Source organism: Amia ocellicauda, chromosome 5 (assembly GCF_036373705.1).
Source record: "Amia ocellicauda isolate fAmiCal2 chromosome 5, fAmiCal2.hap1, whole genome shotgun sequence".
NCBI classification, from domain to species: Eukaryota; Metazoa; Chordata; class Actinopteri; order Amiiformes; family Amiidae; genus Amia; species Amia ocellicauda.
In genome coordinates, this window is record NC_089854.1 from 4,626,061 (window position 1) to 4,651,748 (window position 25,688).

The window sequence follows — 25,688 nt, forward strand, 5'->3', positions numbered from 1 at the left end:
ATGTGCAAGCACAATTACATTCTTATTTTTTGATAATTATTCCCCTGAAGCCTTTTGAAACATTTCCACAAGTCGAGATGAGATTCATCTATTTGAGAGAAATCTTGTTTTAAGATTTGCTTTAAATTTTTTGGAATAATCTGTGAAAGCGTTATCTTCCTTAATTAAGCTAACAAACACACACTCCCAAATGCCATACTGCAATATGTACTTATTAATTTTCATATTCCACGTGTACCATAATGAAGCACAGAGGGTTTAATGTCAGCCTCTGTGGACAGACCTACCCCAACGCATACACATGGGATAATTTAGTTACAATCATTAGAGCATACGTAAATGTAATAAACAAGCTCTAACCCAGTCGTTTTAACACAACACGTGTGATTATTGTAAAATGTTCAGAAGAATTCCGAAGCAGACTTGAATAACCAGCGTTCCCAATACAATCTCTCTCTCTCTCTCCCTCTCTCTCTCTACCCCTCCTTGCTGTAGTACAAAACATGTCTCTTTTTAACTTTACAGTAGATATCCTGTGGTATTCCTCCTCTTTAACTAGAAATACGACACAAGCTCACTAGTACCTTATATAGTGTAGCAGGGCAGAGGTAATAAAACTACAACTGATCAGTCCTGCAGATGACTAGATAAGGTCTAGGGAGACAGGAAGATAATAGATTATACTCAAAGATGCACTTGACTTATCTGTGCTATAGCAGGTCGCACACAACCGACACCGGAGCGCAGATACGATGTATAGGCAGTGATCAAGGGTTTATGAAGACAGACCCTGCCCCCCCTCCCTCCTTACCTGCAGGACACTGTGATCTCCACTTTGGTGGCGGGGATGTTGCCCGTAATCGGGTCGAACTCGCTCACTGAAGCCATGTCCTCCAGCTTGTCCATTACATCTCCCTCCATGAGCGCGCCGGGCTCAGGGCAGCTCCGGGATTCACACAGCCTTGCCCCTTAGGAGTCCCACAATCAGATAAAAATGTGTTGGGGGGAGGGGGGGACAGGGGAGAGAGAGAGAGAAAGGGAGAGAGGGAGAGAGATAGAGAGGGAGAGAGAGGGAGAGAAACCAAGATAAGGGAGCTCCAAAAGCTGATCTGGTCCTTGGCAAAATAATATTAATGAAAAAACAGGCTGCCCGCGCCAATGGGAGAGAGAGCCGCAGTCGGGCGACGCTGCCTCTATTGCACAGGAGCGGGAAACTGTTCCTTGTGGTGCCCAGGAGCTCAACGTATTCTTGCAAGGAAAGCTTGCTTCTAGTAATACTCAGTGTGGGGACTAAAAGCTGGGGAACTCCACCCCTCCTGCATACTGTAGCGCGCTGTACCGCGAATCCTGCCCCATTGGTGCTACTGCGCTCCTGCTGACGAGCTCTTCAGTCAATCCGCATCCAGACCAGCTTCGTTTCCTTTCAGCTCTGCTCGATGTAGATTTTTTTCCACTTTGTTTTGTTTTTTATAGGCTACTGAGAGGGGCGAAGTGGGAAGGGTCTTGCTTGTGCGCTCCTGCTTTACTGAGGGTTTAAGGTATTTGATTCGACGGTGATGCGGTGGGGTGTTCAGGTGCAGACCAGGGGGACGTGTAACCTGCCAGCCCACCTGCGTATTGTGTGCAACAATCACCTGAACAATCAAGGAACGCATTATTGTGCTTCCCGAAACCAGTACACAACTTAACCCCCAGCACAGAGAAATTACACGAATCACACACACAGTGGGAGCCACCTGTACGCCTGGAAAGGCAGCGATATGGAAAAATAAACAGTGCAGACAATGAACGACAGCTAAAGCTCACTTGGATGTATTATTTATTGCGTGGTTGCCCTCCCCATTAATAAATAATAATCAGATTACATCATGTGTCATGATTATGATTATATCCGTATTTCTTGAAAAATAAGCAGGCATGGGCCAATAATAAATAAGAAATCATAGCCATAAGGGACAGGTCTATATAGACGCCACACACATTCTGTTGCAGCAGGACTGTGTCCACGGCCGTAGACAGAGCAGAAGACACAGGACAAGTCTGTGGTAAAGTCTGGGTACCTCATTGACGTCATGTAGTTGCCAAATCAACCAAAGGGATTTATCTTCTCTATGTCAGTGTGCTCTTTAGAAAAACTTCTTCAGTTTTTTAGTGTCTTCCCGGCTGCCCATCTCCGGAGCGCTGTGTTAGAGCGGAATCAACTATTTGCTATTATTCTAATTAAATCGGGCCTGCCTTGTCCGCCTATCCGTTGAGGGAGCCATTTTCTCCCCAAAAATACATCAGTTGTTTATTGTCTACAGTTCAAACGCACCGTGTCTAACCGCACCGCACTGGGGACTACAAAACGGCACAACGTGGACAGAGAGCTCGTATTGATGAGGGGCCGTGGCGCTGCTCTGCGGCCGGCGGGCGGAGCGGACGGGCGGCGCGCTGTCCCGGTTTCAGCACCGCAGCGTGGACAGCTCCCGGGCCTGCGCATTGACTGTGTCACTTCAGTTCACACAGTTTATATCTGCTTTACCACATGGCCATCATATCACAGATGTTTTAATACCTCACAACCCTGCTGTACCGCTAGAACATGAAAACAGGTCGGGCACGGCCGCACTGCGCTGCTGTGCCATAGGAGCCACAATGTGCAGTATACTTAGCAACGGAGTGCTCGGCTTTGCAAAAGTGAAATGTTAATACGATTTAATTCGAAATCATTAAACTATCAAACAAATGTTGTGCATGGAACGCATCGAACAAATTAGAAATCATTAAATTAATATGGTACAGAAAAGCAGTGACATTTCAGACAAACCCATTTTAAAAGAGTTTAAGCCGGGGACTACAGTAACTCATATTAGGAGGGGGAGGCGGTTCGGTGTTTGACGAGACGCTATTCCTGGCGAAGGAGAGCATCATTAACCAGTAACAGTTATCCAGTAACTTCTGCTCTGCGAGTGAGGTTAAAGCAGGCCGATGTGTCTCTACCTACACATCTACCCTCCTTTTACATTCAATCTACACCTCGGTCTCCCTTTCTCTCTCGTTTGCGCTGCAAGAAGGAGTGGGAGGCAGAGTTTCTTTCAACAGATAACATCCTAATATCAATGCTAATGCCTCCTCTTTTTTATAATCAAATATTGTCAATGGTGCATTTGCATCAAAATGTTATCAAGTAAAGTTTATAATAATAATGATCCCACTCTATTTGTCCCCGCCACCACTAACCCTAAAGATCCCGTATCTATACATGTCAGAGCTAGCGGAGCAGCGCCGCGGCTGAATCGTGTCTTGAATGACGGATGTGGCTGTTCTCTCCGGCTGATACAGAGACAACAGGTTTGCAGGGGAAGGAAGATGGATAGAGGCGCTCGTGGGTGTTGTTCCACAGAAAACTGTGGATAAAGTAAATACATCTGCACATTGAAAAGCTCTCTCTCAGGCTCTTTCAGAAACTGGGATAATTACAGCTCTGATCTGAGCCAGGTCAATGAAACGATAACCCAACTGAAACGTGTAACATGCGAGTCTGACTGTATATTATTGATAACACCCGACTAAAGAAAATATAAACCCTGTAAATGTCTTCCCTGGCATTAATTGAGTTCTTTCTATTGCTCTATTGCCCTTATTTAAATACATTGTGACCATTTGACTTTGGTATATTTGTCCACTGTCCTGAGACTTAGGCCACTGCTCTGGCATTTGAGGCAGAGGTTAGTTAACAAAGCAGGAGCTGTAACTTGGAAACGCCAACTGAGTTGAGCTGGAGACCGAGTGTGTGACAAATGTTTTTGCTGCAGCTTTTGACACATACTGCATGAGCTGCGATATAGATGGATGGAGGGCTGTGGATGGTGAGAGAGCAGCTCAGCATGGCCAGTGTGCGATGGTGGGTGTTGTGGCTGATTAGCTGGTTGTATGTGAATGACTGGGAAGGGAGGGGCATCCGGGGAGGAAGTCCTGGCACAAGCTGTGACCTCATCGTTGGAATCCTTTGGTGAGTGCCAGGGAGTTGATCAGCTCAGTTTTTGAAGGACAGGATTTAACTATTTCATTGCAGCGCAGTGGTATATTGAGACACACGAGGGAGAGGGTTTGCAATGATCTGTCCTAGAAGAATTGAACTCTCTGGACGTAGAGATCCTTTCCTCACAATCTCTTAATGCTCACTTGCAGGTGTGCCATTTTCTTAAGGAATAAAAAGAAAGCCATCTTCATTTACTTCCTACTCACTTAATGGATGCTATGAAAGAGGCGTAAAGGGGACCACTGTCCAGGCTAAAGACTGCTCCATTGTCAAAACTGCATACAACAGCCACTGACAGGTCAGTGGTGCTTTCTGTATCCTGAGATCTTGGAGAGCAGTCAGTGTGATTCATTAAAGCCATCGGTCAGCCAAAATCCAGCCACGACATCAGAGCTGTGTGATATGAGGTCCTGAAGACTGGAAGAGGACCTCTTAAGAGAGAGAGGTGGTGTGGCAGGGAGAGATGAGATGGGTGGTGAATGTGAGACCCTCTCTTGAGGAGCCTGGGACCCTTACTGGCACAGTTTGACACAATCATTTAAATCCTGCTGATTACCCTGGAGTGACACCGCCTATTTGCCTTTTCCATTAATTTCAGAATCCCTTCTGCTTTAAGGGAGAAAATCAATGGCAAACAGTTTTGGGGAAGCAGGAATAACTGTGACAGAGCTGTGAGCAGATTTACTTTTTATATATATATATATATATATTTTTTTTTTTTTTTATGTTCATCTCCCAACTAAGTCTGTCATGGATGCAGAGAGAAAGTATGCTTCAAACCCACAGAAAAAAACAAATGACACGATAGCGAGATATCTCTGTACAGTCACAGTATGCTGCTATTCAACAAGAGAGAGTGGTATTTGTGCCCATTAATGCATCCAAATTATATCTCCTCTCCACCCATAAGCAATGATTTGCTACATTTACATCTATTTTTTTTCGCGGAAGTGAGAAATTTGTTCAGCAAACAAAGAAAAATCAAACTGTCATTCCCTCTGAGGGTTTCAATTGACTTTCCCTGCTTTATCTTTGGCGTACAGCTCGTGTTTGTTTGTTTGTTTCCTTGCCTTGAAAGTGAGAGCTGCTCTTTAGCAAAAGATCATCGATCAATCCCACTTTCTCCCTTACTCCCACACTCCTTCTTCTATGACCCCACCCCCCACACCGCCCAACTCCTTGGCAAACATCTACAGCTCAGTGTACAGAGACAGTGCTAGCGGATACAGACGCAGTCTATAAACCCCATGGCTGACACATCCCGCTGCCCCCACAAAGTCTCTGTAGCTCGAGTAAGCATGCCTGGTTTGCACAGCCTACCTACTGCTATGATCAGAGACTTTCACCAGTAAGCAACAGCAGCTGCAGACATGGACACAAGCTGATGAGCCATGTGCAAGTCCACGATCCCATTGGACAGGACCCTGCTGCCTAAAAGGGGATTGCTTTCTGTTTGTTTGTTTCTCTCCCTGTTTGCACAGCCCCTGCAAATTCTGCACCCACTTCCCAGTTTCAAAGCTTGCTCTACACATCAATTTTAACAAGCTGTGCAGCTCAACCTTCTCACATTGGATCACTTCTACCCCCCCCCCACCCCCCCCCCACACACACAAAATGATCGCTTCACAATCATCTGAATTTAATAGGCCAAAGTCCCCCCCAGAGTATATAATCTTTGCCGCGCCTCGCAGCCCTAGCAGCCAGATATATGTGTAGGCGGGTTTGCAAGTAATGCATATTTGAAAGCACAGCGGAGATCTGAATAGAAATAAAGGTTGGCAGTCGCTGACCGAGAGAAAAGAGAGATCTATGGCTTTAATTTGGTTCTGCAAACCCCATGCTGCTGTATTCTACAATGCCCCCCCACCCCCACCCCTTCTCTCTGTGTTGTTTGCAGCACTCAGCACTTGACCCTCTGCATGCAAACTCCTCATGCAGTGAAAACAACTCAGTCAGTGAAGTCAGTGTGTGTAGGGTAGGGGCCTTCTCCATCCCATTAGCTACTCCTCGAAAGACACAAAAACGTGGCACAGGGAGTGATCAAAAGCAAGAGAAACTTGGCCAGTCAGATCTGGTTGTTAATCATCACTTATGTGTTCCCACTGCAGATAACCTGCTGCCCCCACAATGTCCTGGGTGAGTAAAGCCTGAAACACACTGGAACTTAAGATGGGGTGGGTGGTACGAGGGGGTTGGTTATACCCTGGTATTCCTCGACAACAGAACGTGCGCAAGTGCAAAAAGAAACGGTTTCAAAGTAGGAAACTCACTGCAGTTTTTCACTCGTTACTGTCTATTCAGGCACTGCGGTTATTCATGTGTAGAAAGAGAAGATAAAGTGTGCATGCATAAAGTCCATTCACAGACCAAAGATAACTAAACCTCAGGTACAATAAAACTGCCCTGAGATAAGAGGGAAGAGGGGAGGGACGGGGGATGCGCTTGCATAATGTTTTACCTGGGCGATGAAAGGTCGATGTCTCAGGAGCTGTAACAGAAGCACACAGCTTGTCTTTTCCACTACAGAGTCATGGTAGACCTTGCGTTTTACCCTGCTGTGGCCCTGGTGTATTTCTTTGGCGTGCTCAGGGCCAGCCAGGAGAACCGGGTGCTTCTGGACAACAGCGCCTCGGTCAACGTCTTCTGCCTGTTCGTCTTTGCCCAGCCGCTTGGCCTGCTGCTGGGCGGCTACACCGGCATGCTGGCCTACCTGCTGACCGCCCTGCTCTCCTACAACTACCTGCCCTGGAAAGAGCCAGAGAAGCCTGAGGAAGAGGCCAGGGTGGAGAAACAAAGGAAAGAGAAGAAGAAGAAGTGATGAGATGGAAGGGGGATGTTGGCAACCTTCTTTGGTAAATGGTGAGATACAAAAAAAAACATAAATAAATAAATAGAGAAAAAGGGACAATGGGATGCTGTAAGATATACAATTAAACAGTCTATACTCATAGTGTTCAAGGTCCATTCCCAAGGGCTGTGTCCTCTCTAGGAATGAAATTATAATGCTGTGTCTGCTGCAAAAAGCATTGTGCCTTCAGAGGGAGATGGATAAAGCGTCCCTACTATGATCTGGGGACTCCGTGTTCAGAGGCTGGACGTTTTTCCCATGCAGGGGACATGCTGAGGGATTTCTGTTCAGCCACTGTACTGAATCCATCCTGTGGCTCTGGTCAGCGCACGTGAGTGAGAGCAGCAAGTCCGTCCCACACCGCACAAGCTGCTGAACACAGAACAGGGTGCAACAACAACGGGAACAATCCCCAGCTAATTACTGCTGACAGAAGCCCACACGGAATGACAGATCACTCCAAATAGACTGACTACCTTCCCGCTCGGCTGCTTTCCGTTCTGCACGTGACCGTCTTGCTGCCCTTTCCGTAATACAAAATGGAAATTCACTTCCTGGACTCGACCCATTCTGGCATTGCCTCTCCAGAGGGGAAACATAATAATCCTTTGACACGATCCTAGCAATTCCTTGTTCTTACAGCGGACGATTTGGAAATCCCCAGTGTGAAACTTTCAACACAAAGGATCGATTTTAGGGGGGTGGGGGGTCAAAGAGGTTGTGTGTTTTATGATGCATTGTATCTCTGGTTTGGAAATCCACTGTAACCCTCATCCCCACATTCCCCTTCCCTCATTATCATATAATTAAATATAAATCATAAAAGTAACAAAACTGAAGGTGTGGTCCTTTACACACAGCACCTGTTGAGCTGCAGCAAAGTCCAACAGAGTCTGATTAAAAACATTTAAAATTGGAAAGCTATATAAACAACTGATATGATTGACTTGAAAAAGCAATTAATAGATGTTTTTTCCTCCACACTGATACTTGGGGGAAAAAAGTATTTATTGAAATAAAGCACACTTGACATTAATAACACTTGCGACAGACAGCTCAGTTTTGTGCATCACTTCCCGTGTGTAGGAAGGTATATTTTGAGTATACTCTAACATGCATCACTTCACTGGACTGCTGAGCAAAAAATACAAAAGATATATAAACAAATATAAATACCAGTAGGAGGTTTGCAAATAAGCAAAGCCAGAGGCTAGACTAGTGTAGAGATTGTATTGTAATCACAGAGCAACAAGGAAAACCAGCCTGGTGCTTTTCAAATAGCCAGAAGACTTCTGTCCGATCACTGCTCTCCACCGCAGACCTCAGTAAACGAGTTAAGCTGCAGTTTAATACACAGCCCAGCACTGATCACTCGATTTGCCCTCAGTAACAAACCGTGCTCTCTAAGCAGCAGTCGGCCTCTTTATTTATTTTGCCTGCCCTCAGGAGTTTATCGGGGAGAGAAAGGGAGATTTGTCTCCGCACCTAACCAAGGCATTTTGTCAAGAGAGAGAGAGAGAGAGAAATGGAGAGAAAGAGAGATGTAGCAATCCATCATGATCCTGCAGCGCTCCAGTAATCTAAGTTCATTAGAAATGCAAATGTAAGAGAAGGGTCTCTTTTTGAAGAGGATTGTTCTACATAAAACAGCCCAGCTGGAGTGGAGACTTCCGTCTGCTCTAAATCTCGAAGTTCGAGTGTTTATGCACGGGATCACTCTGCCAGGTGGAGAAACGGCAACAGCAACATTAATACAAACGTTCTGTAGAATATATTACAGGAACACCGCCGTTTGTAGTTTTATTAATGCACCGGCAAGACTCAAGTGACAAAATGAAGAGATTTGGCTGCACGTCCCGGCTCAGTGTGACCGGCCGTGCTCAGCCCTGTAATGGGAAGATCTTGCTGGGCCCGTTGGGGTTCAGTCAGTGGGTAACAGTCGACGGGCCGCTTTGTCCCTGTGCCCACCACATCAAAGGAAGCCATGTATTATTATTCATTCACAGATTGCACAAAAAAAACAAGGGTCGGGGGGGAATATACCCACAGAGCACAAAAACCCACCCGCACTATCCCAGAGGTGTGAGGACAGGGGCCTACGGGGTTGGAAGGCCGGTCTTCTCAGGTAATTGTTGACCATTGACCAGCCAACGAGAAGGGTCCCTCTCATCCCCCGCGCTCTCGTTCCTGTCCGGCCGGCTGCAGACGGATCAGAGCTGCAGCACAAACGCCAGGAAGAGCAACGCCGACATCACAGCTCACTCTGTAATCCATTTCTGTTCACGAGGAGGAGATTGCATTTAAAACGATACTTGTTTGTAGCCTACAACATTATAGAAGCTGTCACTTCCCCAAAGTGCCTGACAGTGGTGTAATTTCAGAGCCACAAAGAACAGGCCTTTAAATCTCAAAATGAAGAGGTTTTCTTGAATAAATACACAAACACACATAATTCCAGTTTTAAGTTTTGTTCCGTTTTACTTTCACATCATGAACAATAAACATTTAAAAACAAAAACATTTTAATTAAATAAAGGTTTTTACAGTATTTACAAATATTGTACATACAGTCTGGTCACACACACAACAATAATATTTAATTAAATCTGTACAAACATTTACATTCCTTAAACTCTGTGCAATAAAAGGCACCTTTGACCCTGTCACTAAACCAGTGCTCAGCACGTAGTTTGCTCAGCGATGCCATTTTTCCTTCAGGGAGATACCGGGGCAAATGGGACTTGGCACATACAATCTGGAGACATTTACACACAGCACTGGGGCAGCGCAGGGGTAATTGTCCACAGCACATAGCAGCATCAACACTGTTTGCAATGTAGTTTTCAATTCCCACGCTAAGAGAATATAATCAGAATCCAATTTAATGCATCAGCTGAATTAGAGCCCAGAAGCCCATTTTATCAACATGCATTCAGCCTTCAGTTGCCGTTTCCCAGTCAAAGATCAAACGGGTAATGGCTGCAGCTGCTCAACCCTTTAATAAATATGCAGTACAAATGAAAATGAAAACCACAACTACATTAATTCAGTGCATTTCCTAATCTAAACATAACCATAGCATGTAAACCCATCTTCCTAAGAGTCGTAAAGTGTTGCAGATGTAACCAACATTTTCCATCATCCCAGTTAATCTGGCACATCCAGGCTTCCACAAAGGGAGCGTTTGTTTAAATCGAAGTGAAAAGGTGCTGTGTCGAGGTCAAAATGAGGTTTGAAAGCTTTTCCCAACTTTTCACATCCTGTCTCACTTCAAATCACATCTTTAGTGCAAGTGCAGTGCAACCAGTGTGAATCATCTCCTCCCACAAAGATTCCTATTGAGCACCTTTTAAAGCATCGGCATTGATAATATTGTTAATGGGTTCTCCACAAAATCTAAGAATGCACTGAACAGGTCGATGTTCCTCAATCACAACCCACCTCCAGAAAAACCTCTAGTCTCAGGTCATCGTATTGATCCCAGTGCCTCTGTAAGTGGTAGTCGATCACTTTTCTCCAGTATCTCACCACACTTTTCTCAGTCACAAAACTTTCACTGCAACGTGTTGACAGTACACACAATCGCACGGTACCCTTTGGACCGTGTGTGAAGACTAGAGACCCAAGCTCCTGGAGCATACTGCAGCACTCCCCCTAAGGCAGTAGCATTTGTTCAGAAGACCAACAGATGCTCAGACCTCTCGCACCAACGACCGGAACCGGGAGAGCGAGAGCGTCCGGGGTCCATTTACAGGGACGAGAGAGGGTCCGTCGTGCAGACATCACACCATCACTGTCCTTGATTTCCGGCCCATCTTTGGTGCGAAATTAAAAAGGCCAATAAATGTAATGAGGATAAGAAACTAATAAGGCTTGGGTTTGGTAGTAAACACACTGTGCGTCGTCTTGGTTTTCCTAAATTGAGGAGCATGCAGGTCTCCCCTGTTTTTTGGACATCCCTAATGTCTTCCTCTACTAATTAACACAGTGGAAAATACGCTCATTAGCATTGCAAATGATGTGGGTTTAACTGGACTGCTCTTTAGGATCTGGTTCTGTATTATTGGTGCCTCCCCATAACAGGAGATGCAAACCCAGGTCACCAAACACGTAGAAAAATGAGACACAACACTTTTGTCCAAAGGCAGCTGATGATAATTCTGCCCACCACAGGATGAATACATTTGAACTTTCCAGGACCAATCTACTAAATTGTCACATCAGGGCCACTTTGCTCTCTCCGTGTGTCAGTAGCCTCTTAAAAGAGACCCCAACCCTCCCTCCAACTCAATACAGCATAGATAGCAGGCACAGACACGTCTATATACAGAATAACAGAAACACACAGATCTATACAGAGTTATTGTACAGCTAAGTCACATTTAGCTTGCTCATTTGGGAAAGCTACTACCTAGCTTCCTCTACAGTACTGACTGATAACTGGCTCAATGATTTAAACAAAAACAAAACAAAATAAATACAAAATAAAGATTAAAAATTGTACAAAAAAGAAATTCAAGTGTTGCAAAACAGCTTGCGTTTTAATTCTGAAAGCACCTACAGATATATTTATTGGCACAGCTAGAGATGTAGGCATTTAGAAACAGACAGCCCAATCCATTCCAGTTGTAGCGTCTGCCTGTCAGCTTCCAGTGGTCTCCGCAGCGAGACAAATGAGTCGTCTAAGCAGAGCTGTCAAGGATCGCTGCGACGTCTCGGGCACGAGCGAGCCACACGCGGGGGCGTCCCGGCGGAGATGGGCCCCCCGCACCGGCTACATCCATCTTCCGGCGCCAGGGAGCAGGCGCCACCGTCCTTTAGCACCAATAGCAATTCTTTAGTTTCATTTAAGGAATCAATTGGTACAAAATGATAAAAAAACAACAACTCGCAAAGCCTGCGCAGCAACGGCACGGCCCACGCCTCGATCCGAGGAGGATGCTGGGTAGCTGGCGTCTATAGGAGAAGCATGTCTATGATATCATCTCTGGCGGTCCGTGGGAACACCCCTGTCTGGTTTCTGTAGAAAAAGACTGACTCGCACAAACAGAGACCCAACGAGCTTGTCTCTATACCACAATCAATATCATCTTAAACTACAGGACCTATAAGAGTGATGGGCAACTCAGGTGCAGTTGGGTCACAATGTGTTCTAGTTCTGGTTCCAATCCCCATTACTTCATTGAACCAATTAAGTAAATTGAACCATGCAAACACTGTGTGTACCAGTGGGGATCTGAAGAGACCTACAAAACCGTGAGGATTGTGACCCTTGAGGACCAGGGTTCCTCAGCTCTAAACTACAGGTATTGTAGTGTAATCTTGACCAATTTATTTTCTCCTCTTTCTCTTTCTTTCTCCCCCTCTTTCTTCCTGTCTTTTGCTGAACATCAACAGCGCCCGTTTATAAGTCATTAGATCCCGTGAAACTGTGCTTCCTTCTACACGCCGAGAGGAAATGGAATGAATTTGTTTTTTCGATCAACACGTGCCGTTCATTAAGATTCCATACGGCGACAGACCGACTGTCTGAGGGGCAATCCACAACGAAGGACTGACACCCCGGCGGCAAATATCCAGATAGAAATGTTTCAAAGGCTGTAAATCTGTGGTTCGGAAGATCGGCAAGCCAGAGGAGAATGGGAACGACCTATATATTCAAGGGAGCACTGTCATGCACAAATCTGCCGAGGAGCACATGGCCCCCAGATAATCAAAACGCCACAGCCACTTCGCAGCTGACTGAATGTTTTATCAGGTAACTCCGAGCAGACTTTCGATTGTTTATTTTTTATCTAGTTCCCTGTGTGAAATTAAATTGGACATGTTTTCCCACACAGATATCGCCCTCTTATAATTTAGGCTGTGCAATATTTCTCAAAATGTGCATTCTACAGAACCGCGTGCTCTAGATTTAGTTCCCCAAAAGATGTGTAAAGACTGCAGGGTCAAGCGGCTGAACCGTCACAGCGCAGACACCCAATTGTAAATGATAAATCTGATGTTTGTTTTTAACTTTGCGACAGGCTGCTTGATTCTGGCTGTACGGGGTGGCGGGTGTTTTCAGAAATTGCATGTAATTCGTTCCTCTTTCACCCTCTGGTAGGAATTTAGTGCCTTGCCTCCAAATCCTGTAGCTGAACGAATCTAATCTTCCTGAACGGACAGACAAACTGATTAAAAGATATGCGAGTGACACGCTGTTGCAGAGCTGAAGTATAAAAGCCTTAATGTCAGGGAAGCAATGAGAGCAAGTAATCTATAGCCCTACCCTCCCTGCAGCGCTTCCAGAGCAGCTGAGAACGGTATATAAACTTGCCGGTCCGTGCCGTGCAGTGGAGCGCCGTACGTCAACGCAAGTAGGGCTGTGTGCGTAGTAAAAGTTATTTACAGCTGTAATTTCCAATCAAAGCTTAGCCGGGCACAAGCCAGAAGACACCATTTTAGAGAAAGTCCTTAAACTGGAATGAGACGTCCAAGAAATAAACACACCTAGAGTTAGCAGGCACGGTAAAAGAGTGAGCTAACTTAACGGTCAAGTTTTTACAAGTACCTTTCAGATTCCTTGTCTGCTTGAGGTAGCTAACATAAAATTCACAGAAAACAATAACTGAAAACCAACAATAGATACATAGGGCAGCGTTTTCTTTTTTTCTTGTGTTGTTTAGTTTTTCTCAGAGGAACACATGAAAACGCAGGGAGGCTATTGTACTTTGTGACTATAAAAAGGTTGGAAAAGCACCAAGAAAATATTAAGGTCACTGAAGACAGGATCCAGCTGCAAACCCCAGGTACAGTAGAGATCTGTCTGTGTTCAGCACTGTGCTTCTGTCATCACACACACACACACACACACACACAAGCAGGAGCCAAAGCACAGAGGTGCTACACAACATATGCAATCGTCTCATTTGGTTCCCTTCTTCGCCTTTCCGGACAACTATTTCATGGTATTTGACCTGGAAAGGCAAGGACTCTCATCACCAAAGCAAGGTCCGTCGAGAATGGTGTGCAAACAGATTGAAAGAGAGAAATCTATTCTCCTAGGCCGACTCCCTCCAATCCAAGGATGATGATTTTCGTCAGCCAATCAGAACAGAAGTAAGAAGCGTCACTCCCGGGATGTGGGTGTGGTCAGTGTGAATTGTGCATCTTCCCGCCCTGAACCTCCCATTCAGTTCGACTCTGAGCAGATGACAGGAGTCAGATGTTTCCCCTCTTTCCAAAACAGTTAAATAAATAACAGCAGGTCAACACTGAGGTCTGGAAGCTGTAGCGATGCCCGTGTCAAAATACAAAAAATGGCACTTCGAAATTCTGCCAAATCCAGTTCCGCACATCAGAAACCTGTGCGGATCGTCCTACAGACATCCCTAAATACGGAGTTGTCCAGCTTTACGTTAAAGTGTTCGTCACGTTGTCATCCGAGAACGGTAAGATCAGATTGCATTTAAGGGGTTCACTCCGTCACCCAACCCCCACACGTCTGTGCTGCAGATCACGTTTTGCTCAAAGGTATGGCCCAACAATTTGCAGTAGTGCAAAGGTAGTTGTCTACAATAAGAATAATGGTAAAATAATCAGTCGGACTACAAGATCAGATGTCTTGAGTAGCAGTCATTTGCCACATCCCTGTTCCACCTCTCTACCATCCGTGAGAATACGCCTTGGGGAGGATGATCGATCTCACTGCGCAGTCCAGATAGATGGAAATCAATCGAGTGTACTGCTGCAGCACCCCAGCAGGCGACAAGGGAAAGGAGAGGCCGCCCTCCTCCTCTCCTCTCTCCTCCCATCCCATCCCCTCTCCTACGGTTCAGCCTCAGAGCCAAGTGGTGGACCCTCCGAACATCAACAGATCCACCGATCAACAGCTTCACCTCCCCTTCCCAATCTTCCCACGCCAGACCTTTACAGACATGTCACTGGAGAGAGAGAGAGAGAGAGAGAGAGTCAGTCACAATCCCCAGAGAACAGCAGAAGGCTATCGCTCGACTGACAGTAAGGCTCGTCAGAGGGACAACCCTGTCACCCAGCTTGTAAATTGGAAAAAAAAAAAAAAAAAAAAAAAAATGAAAAGGCCCAACTTATTAAATACTAGATGATAAAAGCTACGACTCTGAAGGATTAAAAAAAGTCAGTTTCTTTTTGAGATCATTATGGAAAAAAAAAAAAAAAAAAAAAAGGAATCAAATATTAAAAAGTTAGACATGCAAAATAATGATTGGAAAAGTTTATCGCCAACTCGTTACTTTTCTCTGCATACAAACTGATGCACAAAGATTATCTCGTGCAACGGGGAGTTACTGACCGGGGAATTGCCGCAGTAAATTAGACCCCCTGGAATAACATGATTATCAGAGTATTGTGATACTTCGCTCACTACTGGAAGTTCATATTATTTCAGATTACCTTTATTTGTGTGCAAAGCCATTAAGTTCACAGAACTCATTATACACAAGCGCTTTCAGTGTTAGACCTTCACCTCGCCGCAATTAAAGAGGATTTATTGCGCCGGAGTTACGTAATCAATTCAAACCGGAGGAGTTCGCAAAGCGGACACCCAAAGAAACGACGTGTATATTACTCTGCGGCTCAGCCCGTTAATGGGGCCGGGGTTGAGCCGGGCTGGTGTGGAGCAGAAAGCAGTACGGGGGAGAAAAACGGAAAAAAGAAGAGGTGGGGAAAGAAAAGCAAGAGAGAGCGAGAGAGACAGTGACTGTACCGGAGGAGAGCAGGAGAATAGCAGGAGGTGTTAGCAGAGGTTCAGGGGAGACTAGTGGCCCGACCCTTTATGGCCAGGACTCGGCGCGGCAGGCAAGGCGTGAGTCCGGGAACGTAATTCCACAGCTTCACCCGACAATCGCTGCAGCGCGTGGAGGGGTGGGGGGGGACAGCGAAATGCAGAGAAGAGAGAAAGAAAGAGACAGAGGGTGGAGGAAAAGAGAAGAATTTTGTTAGTGAAGAGTTAGAGACGGACAATTCTGCACAGACGCACACACAGACAGTGGTCTGCGTGAGAAAGAGACAGAAAACAAGTGTGATTGCCCCCCAGCCTGCACAAACCAACCCAATGCCAGAAGAGCACAATCTTACAGTCCTCTTGTGTTCTTCTGCAGCAATTTCCTAATATTGTTTTCCCTACATCTTATATTTCACATTATTACCAGTCTGTTTACATCCACAACACATTACTACGTGAGCAGTGAAGCTAGAGTCCAATTTGATAATCTCTCCCATTTGTCTGCCACTTTAATGCTCTTTTATCAGCTCGCTTTTTAATTTTAGCATAATTAGTGCCTGGGATCTAAAAAAACTGCACACAAACTTTTGACATCTTCATTCGACAAAGGAGCAGCGTCTGACAGGGAAATCTACCGTCTCTCTCAGAGAACGCTATTTTTGTCTGGAATGAACATGAAGTCTATTGCACAATTTTTATTATAAAGGCATATAAAGGATTCGCTAAAATGAATGTTAAAATATGCACATTTCCTTTCTCCTCCCACAGACACGGCAGAACATTCTGATCCGTAGCCAAGCTGTATGATGTACATAGAGCGACTGCTTTTATAACTTTCTCTATGATTCACTTGTCTGCACCGGTGTCTCAGAATTTACCTCAAAACCTAAAAGCCATAAATCGCTGGCTGTCAATTAGTATTGTGCAGTGCATCTCTCTCGCAGTCCGCCCACCGACGAAGCGGGGTTGCCCAGGATTATTATGTAATAAAGCATCTCAGAATTAACCGCCTCCGTTGTTTTAACTGCATCCTGTGCCGTACCTGGACGCGGTGAAGATCTGTTTGGAGTTGGTGCAGATGGCGTTGATGGGGCTGTCGTGCCCTTTAATCTCTCCGATGGGGGTGAAGTTCTCGACATTCCACACTTTGAGCATGCCCCCCCGGCAGCCGCTGAGCAGCATGGGCCGCCCAGGGACGTAGGCCAGAGCGCACACCCAGTCCTTGTGGGCATTGGGGATTTGCTGGGGAAGAGAAGTAAACCAACAGAGTGCGGATTAGAAACTGGGCACTGGAATTACCTTGCAAAACAACCTTCTCCCAGATCTACAGCAGGTCAGAATTTGACTATGAAACTATAGCATAAAATCTCCAGATCTGTGGTCCCCTGCAGCAGGTTAAACAGACTCAACAGCCAACCTACGACAAACTGCCAAACGTTTACCGAAACGTTTCAACAGCGCGCACCAATGCTTTTTCCCCTGTGTGTTTAACTTCACCTACGTACTGGCTAAGAGAGATACTAACAGACTTAGACATTGGACTTATTGGATTGTACATAACAAGGGCAAGGGCATTTTAATAATCTTGTCATTTAAAAAATATATGTATGCACTGTGGAAGATTCGCTTTGCAGACTAATAACAGGCTTTCGAGGGGCACACCACAACATCCCTGCAGAGATTAGCGATCATTACATGTGTAAGCAGATGTTCTTCACCAGCAGACCTGAAAAGCTTCCCATGAGCAGCATTTAACCCCTGCCGGAGAGGGCTCAGTGTGTACACAGCTCATTTATGCATGAGGCCATTTTCTAATCTGTTTTTAACATGTAAAAAAGCACAGACCGGGGGGCTGGCAGTGCTGCGCTATATCAATGCAGCCCTGGGTTTGTTCATGTGGATTATTACTGCGCTGGCTGGCTTCACATCATTAATGCCAGACTCTGTGTCACAGCTGAAATAACCAGTGGGCATCGCCCGCCCCAGAGTGCGCACCCATCCAGCGAAAGCCCTCGGCACCAGACACTGATGAATTGCATACAAAAAAACAAAACAAAACCAGCTCCTGTTTATTTATTGATTTTTCTACCGCTAATTTACCAGAAAAAATGCATTGCTTGGATATTAATGCATTTCATATCGATAGCGAAGTGCCTGGGGATGCGTTACACCAAAAATTAATCAAAGTCTTCTCAAATGCTTTTGCCTCCTGCCACAAATGGAAGCTCTAGCCTAACAGAGGAGGGAATCTCTTACAGACCCTTGAGTCGGCCGTTCCTGGCTGAGGTTTGTCTACATCATGAAAATTAGAGCTTTCACACATCCTGTTAGAAATGGAAAATTTGTTTTTAATCACTGTGTTCTGCATGAAAGAAGTGCTTGGGACTCGTCTACTGAAGAATAGGTCTCAGACACAGGTCTTTAAAAAGAGAGGAAAAGAAACAAATCCCCATGTGGAAAGATTAACATTTCTGTCAAGTTTTCCTTCTCCTTTAACATTGAATAACACTGCAATGAAACTAATCCGGTTACGCGTGAGAAAAAAAAAGTAATCTGAAAAACAAATTTGGTACTGTCTGTCAAATTGTCTGTTTTTTAATTAAAAGTGATATGATCATTGCGGCCCCAGCAACCCTATCCCATTGTGAATACCTCACTCGCTCACAGTAACCTGCAAATTAATGTGCGACGTTTTCTTGTCTGATCTGCAAGAAAAATTGCCCCATCTGCAACTTTGTATTAATACCACTCTCATCGAGATTACTGCACAAATATTGCAAACAAAACCACTAAAACAAACCCTGTTCCTCTCACATTCGTACACACAAATGTGTGCCTCGTGTCCGAGAGAATCACAGTGCTCAGTTGTGCTAGCTGGCGGTGGTACTGTAGTTTCAGCTCGGTGCTGCCCGGTCAGTTCTCTGGACTGTATCACAGACCTGTATGAGCTCCTGCTGTTCCAGGTCCCATTTCTTGATGCCGTTGTCCCGGGAGCCACTGAACAGGATGTCCCCGTTGATGGCCAGACACTCGATGCCATCATAGTGTGGCGGCTCAAAGTTGTGGGCCGGCCCCATGTTGCCCACTGTACCTTCAGCCACGTCGAACACCTGGAACGCACAGCAGCCGACGTTACACTGAGATGCAAAATCCATCAACACCCACATTTTCACTTAAACGCATCCCTGCACACTGTAGTGTCTCTGGGAGCCGGGCCCAATGTGAGGTACTGTGCTTTTACCGTACCTTGACGTAATGGTCTTTTGAACCGGTGATGACCTGGTCCTTGCCACCCATGGACTGACCCACAGTGAGGCACATGACAGAGCCGATATGGCCAGTCAGCTTCCCGATAGCTTGCATCCTGGAACAGAGAACACAGACCTGGCATTGGTGGCAAGCAATCCACCTTGACAGCTCAGCCAATGGCACATAGCAAACTACTGAATACAGAGGAGAGGAAATTCACTTTAAATCAAATATATTGCACATTAAAGCAATTTACTGACTAAATGAAATTAAGATCAGTATTATTTTTAGGGCCCACAGATATATCGGAGCACCGATGTTAATTGGCCGATATTTGCCTTTTATAGAAATATCTGTATGGGCACATATTCCACCGATAATGCACCGACATTTTCTCAAACTATAACACAATAAACGTGTTTTACTAAAAACTCTCTAAACCAATAGAAAGGGTTTTTGAAAGCTGTGCTGCATTTGAGTATTCATGATAAAACAAACTATACATGATATTTATAAAACTATTTCAAATCCTACACTGTGTTTTGGCTGTGATTCGTATTGCAATACGTTTAGCATACGTATTAAATAAGTTACACCTTCGAGGACATTTTTAAATACATTTTTTTAAACCAATGCAGCTGTGCTGTGCTGTCTGCACTATAATAACCTGCCCTGTGTGATCGGCAGTGTTGAGAACTGAGCAGGACTTGTGAACCTGAGAGAACCTGACACGTGTGAAATGCAAATATAAGCCAAACCAGCACTTAATCTAATTTGCTCTAATGTATAGAACGTGCACATTGTTCTATTTGTGTGTGAAATTGCTCATATACCTTGGTCGTTGTTCTAATGTATAGAACATGCATATTTTTATATTGTTCCTTAATTCTCCCTTATTCTAATTTAATACATTTATTTTTACAATGTTTGATTTGTGGTTATTTATGATGAAAATGTATGTTATGTTTATTATGTAAAAGTCCTGCCTTCAGTGCATATTTGACAAGTTCTCTGACAGGGAGAGATTTAAGGGATCGATGATAGAAATTGTCTGTTTTGCATGGTAACAAAAAAAAGTAAATGTCAGCAGATATATTGGTAATCGGGAAATGTTGCTTCCTAATTACCGGTATCGGACCCAAAAAAACCTGTATCGGTCGGCTCTACTTATTTTTCCCCGCAACCCGTGTCTGTGCCTCTGCACTCTGTTCAGACACAGGGGCAAAATAATAATGCCAACCACACATGAGGCAGCAATGTGCCAATTAAGTCGATTAAGTCTCGCACCACTCTTAAAGTGGCAGTGCACTCTCTCCTGCCACAAGGGATAAAGTAACCCACCTGCCAAATTGAATTGTTATTCTGGATTCAGATACTGCTTTACAATGAAGAAAGGAGCAACTTTTCACTATAGGCCATTGAGTCATACACTGGGACATTCAAATCGACACAAAATAGTTACATCAGTAGAAACACAACAACCTTATCAAAAGCTCAGGTATACTGAGGTCTCTAACCCCAATCCCAGCCCAGAGCAAAATGTAACCCTAGTTCAGACTGAGGTTTTAAAAGTGTACAAAAGGATGGGTGGGATACAGTGACATAACCAATGGGGTTGGTGTGTGGCGCACCGTTGTACATTATGTAGGTGGGTCGATGGCTTGAAAGGGTTGGGAAATCCAGTTCTCTGGCTTCTTGCACTCACCTGTTCAGGTCCCAGGTACGGACCGTATTGCCAGTAGCTGCATACAGGATGGAGCCAGCTGGGTTCAGGGCAATCTGGTTGATCTGGTATTCTCCCTGGGCTGTGCTGATGGTGCGAGTCGTAGTGCCGGCACAGGCGTCCCCCGAGATCACCTGACCCGACGACCTGGTGGGGAGAGGTCCTGGGTTAATCCCCTCTAAAGAAGTTGTGCAAGATTGTGTTGAGGTGCCGGGTTTAATCCTCTCTCCAACAGCCACACGCAGGCTCTTTATGGCTTCCATTAGGACCTGTCATAAATATCGACGGTTTTGTTCTATAGCTGAAGTGATCTATGTTGATTAAGAGAAGGGTTTAAGTGCAATTCTCACAGCAGGTGGAAGGCGGGGGGACTCACGTGAGGGTCCGCACACACTTGGCCGAGTCTCGGATGTCCCACACTTTGATGAAGGAGGTGGAGACCGTGAAGACCAGGCAGGAGCTGCTGCAGTATTTCACAGACACCACGTTGTTGGGGTGACCCTTCAGGGTGACAATCTCCTGCCCGGTCACCAGATTCCACATCTTACAGGTACGATCTGCAACATCACATGCCAAAAAATTACACATCCATACACACAAATAAATAAACTACAAGTAATCATTAAAAGACCTGCTTTCTGAGCAAGCACGTCCAATGATCTGCAAACACCATGGGGTGAAAAGTGTGTGGGGGGGAATAATTGGAAAACAAACACTGCGATCTGTGTTCTGCAGTAATGTGATTTTGATTGGGCGGGGAGTAAGGCGAGATCCTGTCAGACATGTTGTAATGCTCTTATTCTGGTTTTGTTTTTTTCTCCACTTGACACCTGACAAGCAGGGAGAGAGAGAGAGAGAGGAGATGTATAGAGAACTTGTCTTCAGCAGCAGTTTGTGACCTTTCAGTTCCAATCATTGTGCACAGTCTCCCTGCCAGGGATAATTCAATCAGCACTCACTCCGGCTGACCTGGGCTCTTCACTTCTCGTGACCGAGTTAATAAAATGTCACGACCCCGTCCCTGGCGACTGGGACCTCAGTATATTACTTCATCAGAGGGTCTGCGCTCATCGCTCTATCTTCACTTGACTTTAATTTATTCCAGACTGGAGAAGGGAGCTTATTTATAGCACGAGGGGAAGCTGCCATTGAATGGAGCCGGGAGAAGCAACGGGGCACACAAGCCACCTGGTCAACAAGGTGCTGCTCCGTCTTAATTAATTAATTAGAATTAACTCAACCCCCCCCATGCTTTCTCGCCCTGTCTCTGCTACACCCCTCGGTCCATTCCTTTCTTCTCCTTTTCCCCAGGCGAGATGTAGAAGACGTTGTTCATTTTTTTTAAGGTTTTGTAATCCTAAAATCAATGCAGGAGAAACCAATGACATTGATCGGAGTTTGGAGAATCATTATGTCTCATCATGCAGGCCTGTAAAGAGAGAACCCAAGCCTACAGTGGAATTGTCCAGTTTTTCTTCACAATTTCAGCACCAGGCGATGTTAGTGCATGCCCATTTTATGCTAGGTGTTGTGCCACATATACTGTTGTATCATGGCTGGTAAAGCAGAATAAGGCAAGGCCCTGGAAATCCCCAGGGTATCCTAGGGTAATTGCTGATGGGAGATATGGGTGGGTGGGGGGGTTAGGGTCTTTTCCATACCTTTGGATCCGGTGAAAAGCAGCTCGTCCGTGGCATCCAGACACAGCACAGGTTTGGAGTGGCCCTCCGCCACCGAGACGCACTGCAAGGGTGCCGTCCTGCCTCCCTTCACCCCCCCCACGGGGCTGATCACCCCCCTGCCAGAGACACACACACACAGTGAGACCCAGGCACTGTCAGGGGGCCCGACACCTCCTCAAACACAACATCTGCTTCAGAAACCCACTGTAGCTGAACACGCCAAACATAAGGAGCAGCCAATGAAATATGAGATGGATCAGTTAGACTGTCAGGGTTTCTGTCCCACAACTTTAAGAAGAGAAATGTTCACTAATCAAACACCAGGGAAGCTGGGTCCGACTGCTTACAGAGGTTATGTCCGAGTCCAGTAAAATGGGGTCCTCTCAGACAAACGAGGAAAGGAATATATTGTCCTCAGGCAAAGCCATTAAAAAGACAATCAGGAGAATTGGGTCACTACAGTCATCACATTAAAACTATAACTCTCTTTCTTGAAGAACGTATACACTCACCTAAAGGATTATTAGGAACACCATACTAATACTGTGTTTGACCCCCTTTCGCCTTCAGAACTGCCTTAATTCTACGTGGCATTGATTCAACAAGGTGCTGAAAGCATTCTTTAGAAATGTTGGCCCATATTGATAGGATAGCATCTTGCAGTTGATGGAGATTTGTGGGATGCACATCCAGGGCACGAAGCTCCCGTTCCACCACATCCCAAAGATGCTCTATTGGGTTGAGATCTGGTGACTGTGGGGGCCAGTTTAGTACAGTGAACTCATTGTCATGTTCAAGAAACCAATTTGAAATGATTCGACCTTTGTGACATGGTGCATTATCCTGCTGGAAGTAGCCATCAGAGGATGGGTACATGGTGGTCATAAAGGGATGGACATGGTCAGAAACAATGCTCAGGTAGGCCGTGGCATTTAAACGATGCCCAATTGGCACTAAGGTGCCTAAAGTGTGCCAAGAAAACATCCCCCACACCATTACACCACCACCACCAGCCTGCACAGTGGTAACAAGGCATGATGGATCCATGTTCTCATTCTGTTTACGCCAAATTCTGACTCTACCATCTGAATGTCTCAACAGAAATCGAGACTCATCAGACCAGGCAACATTTTTCCAGTCTTCAACTGTCCAATTTTGGTGAGCTTGTGCAAATTGTAGCCTCTTTTTCCTATTTGTAGTGGAGATGAGTGGTACCCGGTGGGGTCTTCTGCTGTTGTAGCCCATCCGCCTCAAGGTTGTACGTGTTGTGGCTTCACAAATGCTTTGCTGCATACCTCGGTTGTAACGAGTGGTTATTTCAGTCAAAGTTGCTCTTCTATCAGCTTCAATCAGTCGGCCCATTCTCCTCTGACCTCTAGCATCAACAAGGCATTTTCGCCCACAGGACTGCCGCATACTGGATGTTTTTCCCTTTTCACACCATTCTTTGTAAACCCTAGAAATGGTTGTGCGTGAAAATCCCAGTAACTGAGCAGATTGTGAAATACTCAGACCGGCCCGTCTGGCACCAACAACCATGCCACGCTCAAAATTGCTTAAATCACCTTTCTTTCCCATTCAGACATTCAGTTTGGAGTTCAGGAGATTGTCTTGACCAGGACCACACCCCTAAATGCATTGAAGCAACTGCCATGTGATTGGTTGGTTAGATAATTGCATTAATGAGAAATTGAACAGGTGTTCCTAATAATCCTTTAGGTGAGTGTATTTGGAGTGTTTTTGTTTTTGGTCAGTGTTTGAAAGTCTGAGACTCTCAGGGTAGTGATGACATTATGGATTATATTTAGGGATATAACAGATCTGACAGAAATCTGCATCCGTCAATTGTGGATTTTAAAGCATTAAATCCATGTGAATGTGGATTTAGTTATATGTTGACATAGCATGATTAAATTTTTTTATATTTGGTGAAAAATCGGTAAATCTGAATAGGTGGCAAGTCTCCACAGTACTAGCAAATAGATTTTCATAATTTAATAATATTTGTTTTAAGTAGTAATTAGTTCTAGTTATGCCAGGATACCGATGATGAGGGCTACGATTTTGTCACTGAGATAATTGGGGTTACCTACCTGCCTTTAAAAATCTTTTCGCCGACTTTGTTTCTTAATTAGACTCCTGTGAAAGCTAATAATTAAGATGCAATTGTATGTACTGACGTGGCTGCAAAGAGCAACAGCTTGCAGATCACGTTGTGTGAAGGTAACTCCACAACACCACAAATGTAGGTTTTGCTCATACTAGCTACAGGGCAAATTGAACTTTACTACAGTAGCTTTCATGCGAGTCTTATTAAGAAAATGACCGCTACAAATGTTGTCAAAGGCAGGCAGGTAAACCCAATTATCTCTGACAAAATCGTAGCCCTACTGATAACATGACAATCGCATTTGTTTAAATCACAGAGTTTGCACCTATAAGCTATATGGAAGTGTGGACATAAAATTCATCAGTCCATAGGTTTCAAAAAAAAAAAAAAAAAACTAATGATAAAAATCAAACCACAAAACAGAATATATAAAAGTGCCAAATAGATTTTTGCCGAAACTAGTTTGGACCGAACTGACACGTTCCCAATTAAACACACGTGGCGCATGTGCGTAGAATACAATTTTGACCATCCTGACTGAATGAGGGACTGGCTTCATGTATGTGATGTTGCATTGAGTAGACAAATATTTTGCTACGAATTTGAATTTATAAAAAAAAAATGGTTTAGTTTTCGAGGGAGTGACGTCAACAAATGCAGATTCAAACTTCATCACAACCCTAAATACATTTGTATCCAGAACTTTATATATACACGTTTTACTTACTTATTCCATGACTAAGGAAGTTATAGTGTGGAGTACATCTTTTTTATTTTAAAAAGGCAACCGCAAAAAGATGCATATAAATGTGAAGAAAAAATTCCGCATTTTTTTACAATATGAAAGCGGTAGAAATGTGGGTAACTTTCTTTGCATCGGTAAATATTCAAACAGGCAGAGTGAGACAGATAGACTGTTCCTGTGCTTGATGAGCTCGCTGCGCTGGGGCTGTGGAAGAGAGATCTGCCCAATTAAACACAGTCTCACAGCCAACTCCCTGACGGCACTTCAAACAGCCGCCGGAAAAATCAATACGCAGCGCTACGGAGACCTTTCGTTTCACTATACATTACTGTTTCATATATAGTGTGGTAAAAGAGAGGGGAGAAAATTATAGATTTTAAAATGTGATGCACATGTTTTTTTTATTTCAAGTGAAATTCACCGTTTGGGTGGCAGGGGGATAATGAGACGTTCCTGCCGAGCACAGTGATTGAGATCCTACTACACCCCTCCCCTGTTTTAATGATTTAGTAACTTCTCCTTCTAGATCTGACCGAACACTTCACTCAACAAGGGTGTCTGTCT

General features: G+C 44.8%; 2 protein-coding genes across 2 annotated transcripts in view; both read right to left on the reverse strand.

Moving 5' to 3' along the window:
- The window catches only part of cpne5b (copine Vb), a 101,716-nt gene extending 100,303 nt beyond the window's left edge, over positions 1-1,413 (reverse strand). The window contains exon 1 of the mRNA XM_066705685.1: positions 812-1,413. Coding sequence (XP_066561782.1) covers positions 812-921 — 110 coding nt within the window. The 5' untranslated portion in view covers positions 922-1,413. The remainder of the gene's footprint in view (positions 1-811) is intronic.
- Positions 1,414-9,324: 7,911 nt separating this feature from the next.
- Positions 9,325-25,688, reverse strand: part of kif21b (kinesin family member 21B) — a 53,487-nt gene continuing 37,123 nt past the window's right edge. The window contains exons 28-35 of the mRNA XM_066703394.1: positions 22,249-22,385; positions 20,964-21,144; positions 20,570-20,734; positions 18,862-18,979; positions 18,555-18,725; positions 16,658-16,857; positions 15,598-15,738; positions 9,325-14,797 (exon numbers count right to left, since the gene is read on the reverse strand). Coding sequence (XP_066559491.1) covers positions 15,639-15,738; positions 16,658-16,857; positions 18,555-18,725; positions 18,862-18,979; positions 20,570-20,734; positions 20,964-21,144; positions 22,249-22,385 — 1,072 coding nt within the window. The 3' untranslated portion in view covers positions 9,325-14,797; positions 15,598-15,638. The remainder of the gene's footprint in view (positions 14,798-15,597; positions 15,739-16,657; positions 16,858-18,554; positions 18,726-18,861; positions 18,980-20,569; positions 20,735-20,963; positions 21,145-22,248; positions 22,386-25,688) is intronic.